Below are 13,538 nucleotides of genomic sequence, written 5' to 3'. Positions count from 1 at the left end.
CTTAAGTACTTACCTGTGAGAGTGTAGAAGCTGAAAGCAGGAAAAGGAAGGTGGTGTCTCCTGGAATATCACAGGTGACTCCATCCTCAGTCAGCAAATACCCAACAGGACACCTACACACTGCTCGCTGCCTTGGACCCAGCAGACAAATATGGGAACAATCCAGACTTTTACAGGGGTTGGCAGACGTTACCTGAAGAGATTCATGTATAATCTGGATAGACAACATTAATAGAAATCAGCAGTCTGATTAGTTAAAGTAGAGATTAGACTCAGATAAGCCATAGCTCTTAATTAAAATCAGCCTAACATCATTTCAGGCTAATCTTGTATAGGGTAGACCAACTCTCACTAGGTACTGAACTTGTTTCATGACACTGGTGTCAAATCTGAAACTTTCCCAGAACAATTGAAGGACAGAATTGTGAATGAACTGGTTCCATGAATTTAATTTAATGCCTCTCTGCTTTAAATGTAGCTACATTGAGAGGTGCAACTCCGTCTCCAGTGGGATTCAGATACCTCTGGCTTCAGAACATTGCTTCTCCCTAGTAAACTCACACAGAGCCCCACTCAACTAGTTTGTAACAAGTTTAGGTGCTAATGATCCCCATTACACTACCACTGTAGGCTTAAGTAAAACCTTAAAGGACACCTGTTTCTAATGTGTTGAGAAGCCAAACCATTTAAAAGCAAAGAAAATGCTTGTCAAAATTAGCAGAAGGCAAATAAAATGCTCACCTTTAATCCGAAAGGTTGGCCAAGCCGTTTCAGAAAAACACTCCTGTTCTTGCCTGTGATTTTGTTGGCTTTTTGAATTGTCCTCCTTTTAGTGTCTGACCAGTAAATCATGTTGTTAAAGACCACTACAGAGAATGGGTTTGGCGATTCAGTCAACTGAAGTAGCTGCATGGAAAAAAAAAGTGCTATACCCGACTTCTATATACTGCATTTTTCTTGGATTAAAACTAATATACAGTATACCGAGATGCTTTAAAATGCATGAATAACAAAAAGAAAGTGTTAAATTGTCATTGAGAAAATCAAAAATTAACATCTGACTTATCAAATCTATAGCTGCAATCCAGTAATGTTTAATTGAAAAGAAATAATCAATAGTTTTCTAGTTTTAAACTTGCTGTGGACAAAGGCTTTCAGCATCTCTACCTTCTTTTGATCAAATACACTACTACCCTTCTCCTTCCCCCAAAAAAGCTTCTCTTTGAAACGCTTCATTAATAGTACCTTAATATCTGTTCCATCCATATTAGCAGAGCCAATGCATTTCAGCTTCTCATCGGTCCAGAAAATTCTTAAATCCAGCAGGTCAAGGGTCAGGCTGATGGGCCAGCTGAGTCCCTTAGTGATAATGACCTTCCTGTCAGAGCCATCCATTCCTGCCTTTTCTATCTGTGGCTCACCAATCTCAGTCCAGTACATCATCCTGCAAGTGTAAAGCAAAAGAACCACCTTAGGGGCAAAAAAATAGCATTTCTTAGGCATTTCCAAACTTGTACAATTTTAGACTGATAGCTAGGATCTGTCCAGCTACACCATCTGTCCAGTACAGATTTCTAATAGAATAGAATAGAATTAATAGAATGGTTTTCACTGAACCAACAGGTGCTTTCACAATTCAAAAATAATCTTTAAAAACTTTTAAAAAATTAAGACTTCCATATTAAATAAACATTCCAATAGTGACTGGGCCATTCCCAGGGAGGTCTTTAAGACAGTCTCCACAGGAATGGACCACAGCATAAATATGGGATTAGAAATACAGAGTGAAGGGAAAAAAAGAGAACCAACTATCAAAATATTGATGTGGGAGGTTTTATTTTTCCAACCAGACCAGGAAAAAGATTGTCTAGGCAAACTAAACGCTAAAAAAGTACCGGACTCAAATTAAGAGAACTTCATCTTATTTTAGGGAATTCTGCTTTCCTGTATTTTGGAACCCACAGGCTAAAAATACCTTTCCTATGTTAGTACAGGGAAATTGCGTCTCATTCACTTGTGAGCAGCCATGTTTTAGAGAGGGATGTTCTGTTTTTGGTAGGATCATTTTTCACTGACAGTGTAAAATTTGTGGCATTCAGTTTATAATGTTAGAATACTGGGATTACCTAAATTTGGACTTGATTACTTAATCTTCACCTGTGCCACAGAATAAAAGGACATCTAACAAACACTCAGTGTTCACTGACTGGGACAATCCAGCGACAATTTCACTGGGGTGAAATTGATGTTCACTTGCACAGCAAGCAGGTGTTAATCATGATTGTCACTGCCTCTTTTATAACCGTATGCAACATGTTAGGCAGCATGTCCTCTGATTGGTATTTCTATTAGCAACTAGAACAATGATTCTTACCCTTCCTGTGGATGTAGTACAAGAGAGTGCGGCTGCTCTAAATCCTCATTCAACACGACAGTGTTGTTTCGGATGTTGGTTGAAGTGGTGTTCAGACTGATAGCTAGGATCTGTCCAGCTACACCATCTGTCCAGTACAGATTTCTACCCAGCCAGTCAACTGCAATACAGTCTGACTTTATACCTGCAGGGGAAAATGGAGAGTATGTTTCTACATCCAATGACCCAATAAATTTGACAGTTCAATATAGCGCTCATGCTTAAGTACAGGGCATTCAAAATTCATTTCAGGTTGTTCTTAATGTTCCAGGTGCCCTGAACTACCTCAGATTTGTTTGATATGAACTGTAGTTAACTTTGACTCAAGCACATCTTTTAAATCAGCACAAAGACAACTGAAGAAATGTGACATTTTAGAATAAATGGCATGTCACTTGCTGTAGAGTTGCAAGGTATTCAGACACTAAAAGGGAAAGGCATTCCATTATGACAACTTACCCTTCACAAGAGTTCCCTTGTCTTTCTGGTCCATGGATATCCATTTTATACTCTCCGCATCAAGGCTGACCCAAAACACCAACTGTTCCTGCCAGTCATAGTCCACAGAAAATACTAGCCTTTTACCAGTAGAAAACAAGACTTCCATGCTGGAACCATGTAAGCTATAGATAAGGAGTTCATACTGAACAGATGCCAACAAAAACGGCTCTCCTGCAGAAGGAAAAAGCTTTAATTATATATGATAAATCAGCCAGCGTTAGATTAAAATTTCTTCATTATTCATATCTGTAACCCTGCCAATCCTGATCCAGGAACAGAAATTCTAGATCAATGTTTGTGGTTACCTATAGCTGCTTTGTCTTCTCTGAATCTAATTTTATGATATGATCAAAACCTTCTTGATAGCTTAATAATTCTATTATTGTTCTTGTGTTATATAATTGATTTCTACTTGAAACGGCTATTGGATGAAAAAGGTGCAATCTGGATGTGAAATCTAATTGTACAAAATGTACATTTTCTTTAACCTCAGAAGTGTACTTTGGACATCATGGAAAAGGGACACCCATTTATTATCAGAAAGAGGTTTACATCTGGCAACCCATAGCCTATCCCAGAAGCACAGGACACAGGAGGGTGGGCCTGCACTCTGACCAAATCAAACGCAGGCTCTACACAGATGGATTCTCAAGCCAGACCTGAACCCTACATCCAAGCATGGAAGCTGCAGTGCACACTGTCTCATCACTACACTACCCATAATTTAATTACTAAATCCGAGACCTCAGATGTATACTTTTGCCTAATTTTCACAGATTTAGATTTCTAGTTTGTGAATTGTTGCTTTAGTAATCAGCAAGTACAGTACCAATGATTTTGCAACTATGTTCATCACGTTCCAGCAAGTATCCTGAGTGACACTGACAGCTGTATGACCCTCTCATGTTGATACACTTGTGGTCACAAACACCGGGACTCTCCATGCATTCATCTAGATCTTCACAGGAAACGCCATCTGCTGCAAGTTTAAAGCCCACTTCACAGGAACATTTCTGGATAATTGCAAAAAAATGGGTCTAATTAATACGTAGGTGTGGATGATTTAGTACAGAAGGAAACATTCAAAACTATTAAATTTGTATTTTACTTATTATAATGATTTAGAAAATGCTGTGAAATGATTAATTTTAAAATGCATCAATAATATTTTCTTTAAATTACTATAAATGGTGACATTTTAATTATGATTTAATTATAATTATAATAAATTGCAGAACAAACCAATGAGGAATAATGTGAGCTGGGAGTTCACATTAATTCACAAAGAGCACTATGACCAAGACAGTACCGTAGGAGTAAGTGTCCTAATAATATCCAGGAGGCCACAACTTTCTCCTTGTTTGCAATCAGCACATCAAATACAGAGTCAATGATCACTACTCCGCTTTCCATAAACTACTGTAAAATCTCAATTATAAATTACTTTAAAAGTGGGGACACAGCATGCTTATCAATCCCATTCAAAATTTTTTAATTGTTTAGAGCAATCCTAACAGCATGGCTACACCTATTTCAATTTGCTTAAATATGGTGTTGTCCAACTTAATTAACAAACATTTCTAAAGAAAGTCAGTTAAGATGTGGTTGTACCATACTAAGAAAACAGGACGGAGCGACAATCCTTCCTGAGAGCAGGATCATAATTTGAGCTCACATTGAGCAATTGATCTACTAGAGCAATTGGACTTACTGTAAGATCTGAGCAAGACTAAATCCTATTAGAAACATTTGGGCCCATTGTTTCCAAGATTATATCTTCCTACTGTTGTCCTTAGGTTCAATTATATAAATTGTTTTCCAAGAGTGGCTTTATCCAAAAACATTGTAAATGCCTGCAACAATGAAACAAAACCACTGGCGCTCTACATCAAAACAACCCTCAGATGTATAAATAAAATAGAAAAAGCACATTTCCACACATACTTTATAGTAATTTATTGGACTTACTGGGCCTGAGGGTGTCACATAGCAGGCATGGGAGCATTTGCGAGAACTGGAGCAGGGATGGGTGTTGCAGTCCCCACCTTCATCAGACCCATCCGGACAGTTAGATATCCCATTGCACACTAGGCTGGTGTTCAAGCACTCCAGATTGCTGCACTGAAACTGGTAGTCCGGACACTTCACCAAGCCACCTGCCAAGAAGAGAGACAACGGTGCTTCACGTCCCAATCCAGTTTTTTGCCTCAAACGTAAATTTGTATTCAGCAAGACGGACCAAAAAATTCAACAGTGAATTGGACTATGTAAAATGGAACAAGACTAATTTTCAGTTGCATCACATTTTCGGTGCAAAAATGAAGAACCAAACCTTTTCCAACAAGTTTGCTTTCTGTGCCAGTCAGTATGTTCTTTGTAGTTAATACAGACATCCTGTTTTCAGCACATTGTAAGTTCAATGACTGATCTCATTCAAGTCACCAATGTCTTTTTGTATGAATAATGTCTTGAATGTTGGAAAGCCTAGAAGTAGCTGGCCTTAAGCACATTTTACTATGAGGAAAACATTTACTTCTGTAGGTTTATCTGGTCATCCTCATCAGTTTGCACAATAGATAAAAGTAAAAATAGCAGCTGTAATAGTTCCAGTAAGATTTCCATGATCAGTGTTTTCATGTGTTTAAAGAGTAAAGGAGAGCAAACTCACATCCAGCCTCATCGCTGTCATCATAACAGTCCTTCTCTCCATCACACCTCCAGAAATTGGGGATACATTGAGTTTTAGATGCACATGACCACTGGAACTCACTGCACTTAACTTCTGAAGGCCTGCAGTCCTATAACAGGAGAATAAACTGGGACTTTCAGTTGATTGTTTACCAAAGCCTTATCCATTTCCATCTTTATCTACTTGTTATAATCCGATTGTTTGTTTCAGCAGTGTCCTGCTGTAAGTATGCTACCAGAAGATTTTAAAAAAATCTTTACATCTGTCCAATAAGCATGCAGAAACTTAAGATAATCATTTAACAAAAGATTCCTTTTAATGGTCATTACAACATTAGACGCCCCAAGTCACTGGCCTTGTTAGTCCTTCCAGTACACAAATATCTAAAATGTGAAAATGTGGTTAGTGGGAACATATCTGAATACCCTTATCTAAAACCCTGTAGTTTGGACAAGGTCAATACTTTATTTCTAAACTTTTTAAAAAGTTTAGACAGGTTAGGCTTTTAAATTAAGCAAATACTTCCATTCAGGACACACTCTAAATTCAATATGCTTGATAAGTCTAAAAAAAATCAAAAACAAGTTCAAGCTCTTCACAAACCAGCTGCTTGTGATAAGTAATAAGCCTATAAGATGTTAATGGCTTACTTAATTTGGGATAAAATTAGTATTAGTCAGCTGTGCATTTCAGGAATCAGCTTAATACTTTGAGAGTTTTTGGCAGTGGAGAATTAACTGGCTTCAGGTCAGATTTGCAATTGTGGAGATTTGGTAGCAATATTAAATCCACCTCAACAAAAAACAAATAAGCAGAAGGTTCATCACGGAAAGATTAATGGCAATTTTGTTCATAGAATTAAAGAGGACCAGTACCATCAGTATGTTTTGTTTTGTTTTTTACTCGCACCTTCTCATCTGTGCCATCCTTACAGTCTTTATCCCCATCGCAGATCCACTCTTCCAGCAGGCACTCATGGCTCTCTGGACACCTCTTCTTGGTGGGGCAGTGGGGGGGCTTGGAGCAGTCTTCCTCGTCTGAGTGGTCCCTGCAGTCCGCATCACCATCACAGCGCAGGCTAAGAGAGAGACACTGCCCGCTGCCACATCGGAACTCTGAGCTGCTGCACTCCTGCTCAGCTAAGACACAGGAAAGATTAAATTTGCTACAGACATTCACAGATTGAAAACCACTGTAGCTTTTATTAAACCAAGAATGCTGCAAGCCATTTTAACTTTTATACTGCTCATCTCATTAAAATGTGCATCTTGGAGGGCATTTTTAAACAAAATCCAAATGCTGTAATTTAAGGTCTGTGCTGATATGCCCATGTCCATAACTCACTTGTATTTGGAGCATGGCTCTAAACAATTTGAGCCTCGTTTGTTCTCTGGCCTGTTTTATCAATTTTTAGGAGACCCTACATGGAAAAGACATGATTCTTGTTCTTAATATCACAGCAGTAATGCCATGTCCGGAATAGTACTGTATGTGATCAGCACCTTTGCAAATGAATAACAAATTATATGCACTTATTTTAAAAATGTGACATAGTATATTAATAAAAACAAAGAAACATTAAAATTGTTAGTTCACTGAAATACCTACTTCTCAGCACATTTTAAATAGTTACATGCCCTACTGCATAAACATAAGCCAGCAGCCATATCACTCTGCAACTCACAACTGGCAACCCACTGAAGCGAAGCAGGTGTGAGCCTGGTCAGTACCTGGATGGGAGACCTCCTGGGAAAAACTAAGGTTGCTGCTGGAAGAGGTGTTAGTGGGGCCAGCAGGGGGCGCTCACCCTGCGGTCCATGTGGGTCCTAATGCCCCAGTATAGTGATGGGGACGCTCTACTGTAAACAGCTGCCGTCCTTCAGATGAGACATAAAACCGAGGTCCTGACTCTCTTTGGTCATTAAAAATCCCAGGGCGTTTCTCAAAAAGAGTAGGGGTGTAACCCCGGCGTCCTGGCCAAATTTCCCAGTGGCCCTTACCAATAATGGCCTCCTAATAATCTCCATTATGAATTGGCTTCATTACTCTGAGCATTACTCTGGTGAGCATTCTGGCGCACTATGGCTGCCGTCCCATCATCCAGGTGGATGCTGCACATTGGTGGTGGAGGGGAGTCCCCATTACCTGTAAAGCACTTTGACTGGAGTGTCCAGAAAAGCGCTATATAAGTGTAAGCAATTATTATTATAAGAGCTTCAATATATTAGTCAGTCCATGCCTGAGCCACATCCTAAAGCTGTCAGCTGTAGAGAGTAAGCAGGTATTCTGGGTCATCTTTAAGTGCTTAAGGAGCTGGGAAATCACCTGTGATCCTGAGCATTTCAACTTACCACAGTTGGCCTCATCCATCATGTCCACACAATCATATTCGCCATCACAGCGGAAGCTCTCAGGGAAACACCGGGAGTTGTTGTCACAGCGGAAGGCACAGCTTTCCGTGGGCTTCCAGCAGTTTCTTTCATCTGAGCCATCCTGGCACTCTGAGGTGCCATCACACACCAGTTTCTCTTCAATGCATTTCCTCCCATGGGCACACTGAAAGAAACCTGAAGCAACAAAGTTACAAGAATCAGTCCTAGCCAAGCTTGTGAAGCATGAGAATGCCAAAATTGTTTCATGTAGCATGGCATTGGAGTTCACAGTGATTGCTTTTCCAAAATGTCATTCTAGCCATAAAGGGAACAGTTATTTTATTAAATTACAAAATCCTTTGTAATCTAAATATGTACTGGTTTTACATTCGTAATGAGAAATAACATGTTTCCTTTGAATGGCTGCTTCCATTTTTATAAGATAAACAAAGCTAGGTATCCTTAGAAAGTTGTGACAAGTTTAAACCAAACTGTTTTTGAGTAAAAATTCAATGTATCCTATGAAACGTATATTAGATTCAGACAGAACAAATTCATCCAATAAGTATGATAACTGATGTAACACAAGGTGGAACAAGCTAAAGATAGGCCAACATTCTAGAATGTCCCATATGCATTTTATGACAAGCTTTCAGTGCTTTCAAATGGTTTAATTGACACAGTTCTCTACTTGGTCCTACTATGAGAATCTACAACATTGTTGAATCTACATAAAAGGGATTATTGAACACCCAAGTATATAACTCACTATGTGTTGCAAAAGAACCAAAGAAACTGTTTTAAATCTGAATCCTTATTTAGACTAAAATCCACTATACCTGTCGGGCATTTATCTGCACAGCTGTCTTCATCAGAGCTATCCTTGCAGTCTGCCTCCCCATCACACCAGTGGCTATAGAGAATGCACTCCTTCCCATCTCTGCACAGCTTAAATCCCAGGTTGCACACAAGGGGGGCCGTTGTCTCTGCCACGGGCCCATTGGCATCCTGGAAACCTAGAAAGAAGGCCCTGACCTTCAGACATGTATTGTCTGTGTGAGGATTTACAAAAGCTGACCGTTTCAAATCCAGAATCAAACAATTCTCTCAAGCTGGAGAATTTTGGAAAGCTGTATGTGTTTAAAAACGTAGATGTCATTACTTTTCAATACTAAATAATTGATGTGGTATTTTAGAGTTCACCAGGCTTAGAAAAGGCCCTACACAGTTAGATAATAAAAGGAACAGGGTTCCTCCTGACTTTCCAGGTTCTGCATAGCCTTCAGACATCACACCAATAATGTCTAAGAACAGATTGATACAGGTCCAGAAACATTACTTTTAAATATGATGGAGATCAAGTGGCAAATCCAGAGTGCTCAAATGTATCATTCTGCTCCCACTTATCATAAAAGTACATTTTATCAGACTGATAGGTCAGTCCTATCACTTTCTCCCCCCCCCCATGTGTGGATAAAAGTATGAAGTCCTGAAAAGCAGCAGAGCAAACCACTTCAAAAACCTGCATTGTGCTATAAAAGTCAGCAAGAATTTCTCTTTTACAGTCATTAAAGAAAACTTCATACCATTGGAAAGGATTCCTTTCTAAAAGCTATTCTCCAGAACATCTACCTGAAAAATAGTAATTGAAGGGAACTAAAGAATGCTAAAAAGGTCTAATTAAAAGATAGTATAAAGATATCTACTACAAACCGTGACAATGTGGAGAACTTGAGGGATATTGCTGGTGAAAGCTATTGTATGGCACGTAACAATTTTAAATCATTTTTAACATCTTCAAAATATTTTGTTCCATTTCAGTAAACAGAAGGGTTCTAAGAAATATACTAAGTACATACACAAAAAAAGGCTGTGAATGTAGTATTACAATCTTATTTTACAGGTTTCAGCACTCACCAGCCAAACACACTAAAGGTCTTGCACAATGTTTTGCGAATGGGTAAGGGACAATCATGATAAACAGTTTAAGGTTATATTGGATCCATTAAACTCTTAAGAACCTGACCAAATGTCTGATTGTCCAATTAGACTACTTGAAAGACTCACGGCAGTCTTCATCTGCTCCATCGATGCAGTCTGCGTTGCCATCGCAGTACTGTTTATCAGACACGCACTTTGTGCCACCGTCACAATGCAGTTTGCAGTTGGGTGTCGTAACAGGACAGCCGGACTCGTCAGAACTGTCCAAGCAGTGAGGTTCTCCATCGCAAACCAATGCCTTTTCAATGCACTTTTGGCCATCTTTACACTGGTAATATCCTGAAAAAAAACATTTGATGCAACATACTCTTTTCTAAAACCACAAACTCTAAGTGCCTTAGTATTTAAGACAAGGTTAAACAAAAGGTCTGTAAATGGCTGCAGAAAAGCTGGAACTACAAATGTCAAGAAAGCTTTAAATGTAGTAATAACTGTTGTGAGAGCTTTAATACTTGTTTTTATTTTAACAGTAACTTATCATATATTAAAGTAGGACCACAAATATTCACATGCTTTAAAATGAAAAATTAAATACTTCTAATCTCCATTAAAGGGTTCATTTCAGATAATACAGTATTACACATTTTATATTGAAGACTTACTATACACAGAAAAGCTGTACCACTTTAAGGTATGGTGCTTGCAAACTACTGTAACAGCTATCCCTATTTCAAGACAACAGCTAAGTACAAAAAATTAATCTGCACATCACCTGATCTTATTCATTCTAATTGAAGTGTGGCTTGGATGGCTTTAGAGAGAATATGAAATTAAATCCAAAAAAGTAGCAACATCCATAGGGTGAAAACCTCAAGCTAGCCACTCAAATGAGCAGTATTCCACTACTTGTGAATAATTTACACAGTGCCCCATAACCTCATGCATAGCTTCTAAATAGGGACAACTACTTGGAAATACCTGGTTCTTTACACTTCGTGTCACAGGATTCTTCATCAGAACCATCTGGGCAGTCCTTATTCCCATTGCACAACTGTTCTATGGGAATGCAGTTCACACCCTTTCGGCATGCTACAAACGCACTAGGGCAGGACACAGATGGAGCAATTGCAGCTTCTGTAGCAGTAGTAATAGTAAACGTAGTTGTAGTTGTAGTAGTAGTCTCGTCTGCAGACGGTGAAACCACTGGTATAGTAGTTGCAGCAGCAGTAGATGTTTTAGTCATGTCTGTCCAAGAGAAAAAGATGCTTAAGGTAACGGGTCATTTAGTTAACCGCAGGGGTTTCCAACCATGATCTTTATTTCTCCTGAGTTCTCTACTTAATCTGATCCTTAACTGAACTCATAAGAGCTGCCTGAGTGAAAGTTTAGGAATGCCACCCCCCAGAGTTAGAAGTTGGACAACGTAAGTCACGGAAAACAAAATTGTCAGTTAAGGTTTGATTATGTCTGTTCTGTGAATTAAATCAGCTTGTGTGGGGGATCCCAAGACCAGGATTGGGATCCCCTGACTTACAAAACATAGTTAATTCTGTTGTTGGTTAGTTTTTCCAGGACTCCCAGGTCAAGGTCTTTGGGAAATGTAGAAGTCTTGGAGAGTCATTAGACACTTTGCAGTAGCACTGTGAGACATTGTGAATAGTGTGGGGGGCAACTGGTGACTCTTTAGTAGGATGAAATGACAAGGATATTAAAAATAACATTTGGGTAGTATGTAATGAGAACTATACATAATTTTAGTATTGAACAATTAATAAGATGAAGTTCATTGAAACAAGGAACGTCCTTTAGCACCAGTGACTTACGGCAGTCTTTTTCATCTGTTCCATCTCTACAGTCTTTCTTTCCATCACAGCGAGAGCTGGGCGAGAAGCATGAGGACCCACTGTCACATAGGTTGGTGCACTCCGTCACTAGTTCTTGGCATCGGTCTTCATCTGAGCCGTCTGTGCAATCCAACATTCCATTGCATATCAAAATCCTTTCGATGCACATGCCATTATTACACTGAAAGTTATCTGCCAGGAAACAAGAACCATTTTCAAACCCAGCCTCATCTACCTCACAGCTATGCTTCTGTTTAAGGTTCCTTTGTACAGCTGCTCTTTCCTTTTGGGGTATTTTGTAGTCAATAGAGATGCAATAGAAAAGCACAACTCATTGTCTACTCTAATTTCACACAAAATAGGGTGAAAAGTGTGAAGAGAGGCTTGGTTTAATCAGCCCTCATTTTGCAAAATAGATTAACTCAAGAATCTTTCTTCCATCCCAGCTCCGATATTTTAAAACAGAAGCTGTATGAAAAGAACAGTGCAACTGCAGACTAACTTACTACATGAATTTCAACCTGTTGAACAATCCATAATTCTAACCTCAAAACTTACTCTTTCCTGTGCCTCTGCAATGTCATGTAGTTTGTAATTGGTAAATAGATGTGTTTTAATAAAAAACAAAATAAAGAATATTCAAAACATAAAATGATTTAAAAATTGATAGTTCTTGAATAATACTTTCCAAAAACATACAGTAGTTGGAGATTTCTCACTAAATTTCCACTACTAATGGAATTACCAGCAAAGATTAAATTTAAGTTGTAGAATGCATTTTGCAGACTTAAAGTGTCTTAGAACAGTGCAGTGAACTTACTAGAAATTCAGCATTTTCCTATTTAAGAGAAAAGGAAATAACCTAGTCATTTAATTAGATACTTTTCTCTTTGGAACTTACTGAAGAGAAGATTAATAACCAAGTACCTGGCTCAATACAATTTCGTGGACAGTCCTCTTCATCTGACCCATCAGCACAATCTTTCTCCTTGTCACACAGATGGTCATAGCGGACACAGTCACTCTGATCCCAGCATGCCACTGTCAACCTGGGACACGTGCGGACAGGGGTTCCAGTAGGTCGTCTTAAAAGAGGACTCACAGCTGAAGGAGATCAAGTATTGAATCCAGAAGTATTACTGCTTGGTGACATTTCTGTATGAGCTAAATTAATATTGTCAAAGCTTTAAGATTGAGAATAAATAACCCTCTCTAATGTTGAATATCTAGTTCATGGCCTCTTGTTGATCTGGGGGCGGAGCGGTGGCTCTGTGGCTAAGGATCTGCGCCTGTGACTGGAAGGTTGCCGGTTCAAATCCCGCAGCCGGCAGAGGAATCCTACTCCGTTGGGCCCCTGAGCAAGGCCCTTAACCCCAACTGCTCCAGGGGCGCCGTGCAATGGCAAACCCTGCGCTCTGACCCCAAGCTTCTCTCCCTGTCTCTGTGTCTGTGTCTCCCTGGAGAAAAGCTGGGGTATGCGAAAAGACGCATTCCTAATGCAAGAAATTGTATAGGGCTAATAAAGAAACATTAACATTAACATCTATATGGTCAGCCCTGTTGAGTGTAGATTGTCTATTCAGTGTAAAGTTTCTATCCATCTTTAAATGAACACATTAAAAAACCATTTTTAAGACAACAGGATAATGGCAAAGGCACAAAGATAATTCATTCGTTTATCTTGTCAAATTAACCTCATTAGCACTTTATGTTGTGTACAGTACTAGTGAAGTATGATTGAAAAGTAATGTATCCAAAATGTATTGTATTGGAAAAAA

The 13,538-nt window shown here is 39.0% G+C and overlaps 1 protein-coding gene across 1 annotated transcript in view; it reads right to left on the bottom strand.

Moving 5' to 3' along the window:
* Nucleotides 1–13,538, bottom strand: part of lrp13b (low-density lipoprotein receptor related-protein 13 b) — a 35,324-nt gene that overhangs the window by 8,091 nt on the left and 13,695 nt on the right. The window contains exons 17-31 of the mRNA XM_088628795.1: nt 12,688–12,864; nt 11,740–11,952; nt 10,895–11,161; nt 10,043–10,255; nt 8,815–8,991; nt 7,955–8,170; nt 6,513–6,742; nt 5,583–5,712; nt 4,883–5,070; nt 3,744–3,927; nt 2,873–3,085; nt 2,375–2,558; nt 1,246–1,444; nt 742–906; nt 14–214 (exon numbers count right to left, since the gene is read on the bottom strand). Of these exons, the coding sequence (XP_088484921.1) occupies nt 14–214; nt 742–906; nt 1,246–1,444; nt 2,375–2,558; nt 2,873–3,085; nt 3,744–3,927; nt 4,883–5,070; nt 5,583–5,712; nt 6,513–6,742; nt 7,955–8,170; nt 8,815–8,991; nt 10,043–10,255; nt 10,895–11,161; nt 11,740–11,952; nt 12,688–12,864 (2,957 nt within the window). The remainder of the gene's footprint in view (nt 1–13; nt 215–741; nt 907–1,245; nt 1,445–2,374; nt 2,559–2,872; nt 3,086–3,743; nt 3,928–4,882; nt 5,071–5,582; nt 5,713–6,512; nt 6,743–7,954; nt 8,171–8,814; nt 8,992–10,042; nt 10,256–10,894; nt 11,162–11,739; nt 11,953–12,687; nt 12,865–13,538) is intronic.

The sequence above is a fragment of the Lepisosteus platostomus genome, chromosome 4, assembly GCF_059453375.1.
Source record: "Lepisosteus platostomus isolate fLepPlt1 chromosome 4, fLepPlt1.hap1, whole genome shotgun sequence".
NCBI classification, from domain to species: Eukaryota; Metazoa; Chordata; class Actinopteri; order Semionotiformes; family Lepisosteidae; genus Lepisosteus; species Lepisosteus platostomus.
The sequence above is the reverse complement of the archived record's forward strand: the minus strand, read 5'-3'. Positions and strand labels throughout refer to the sequence as shown.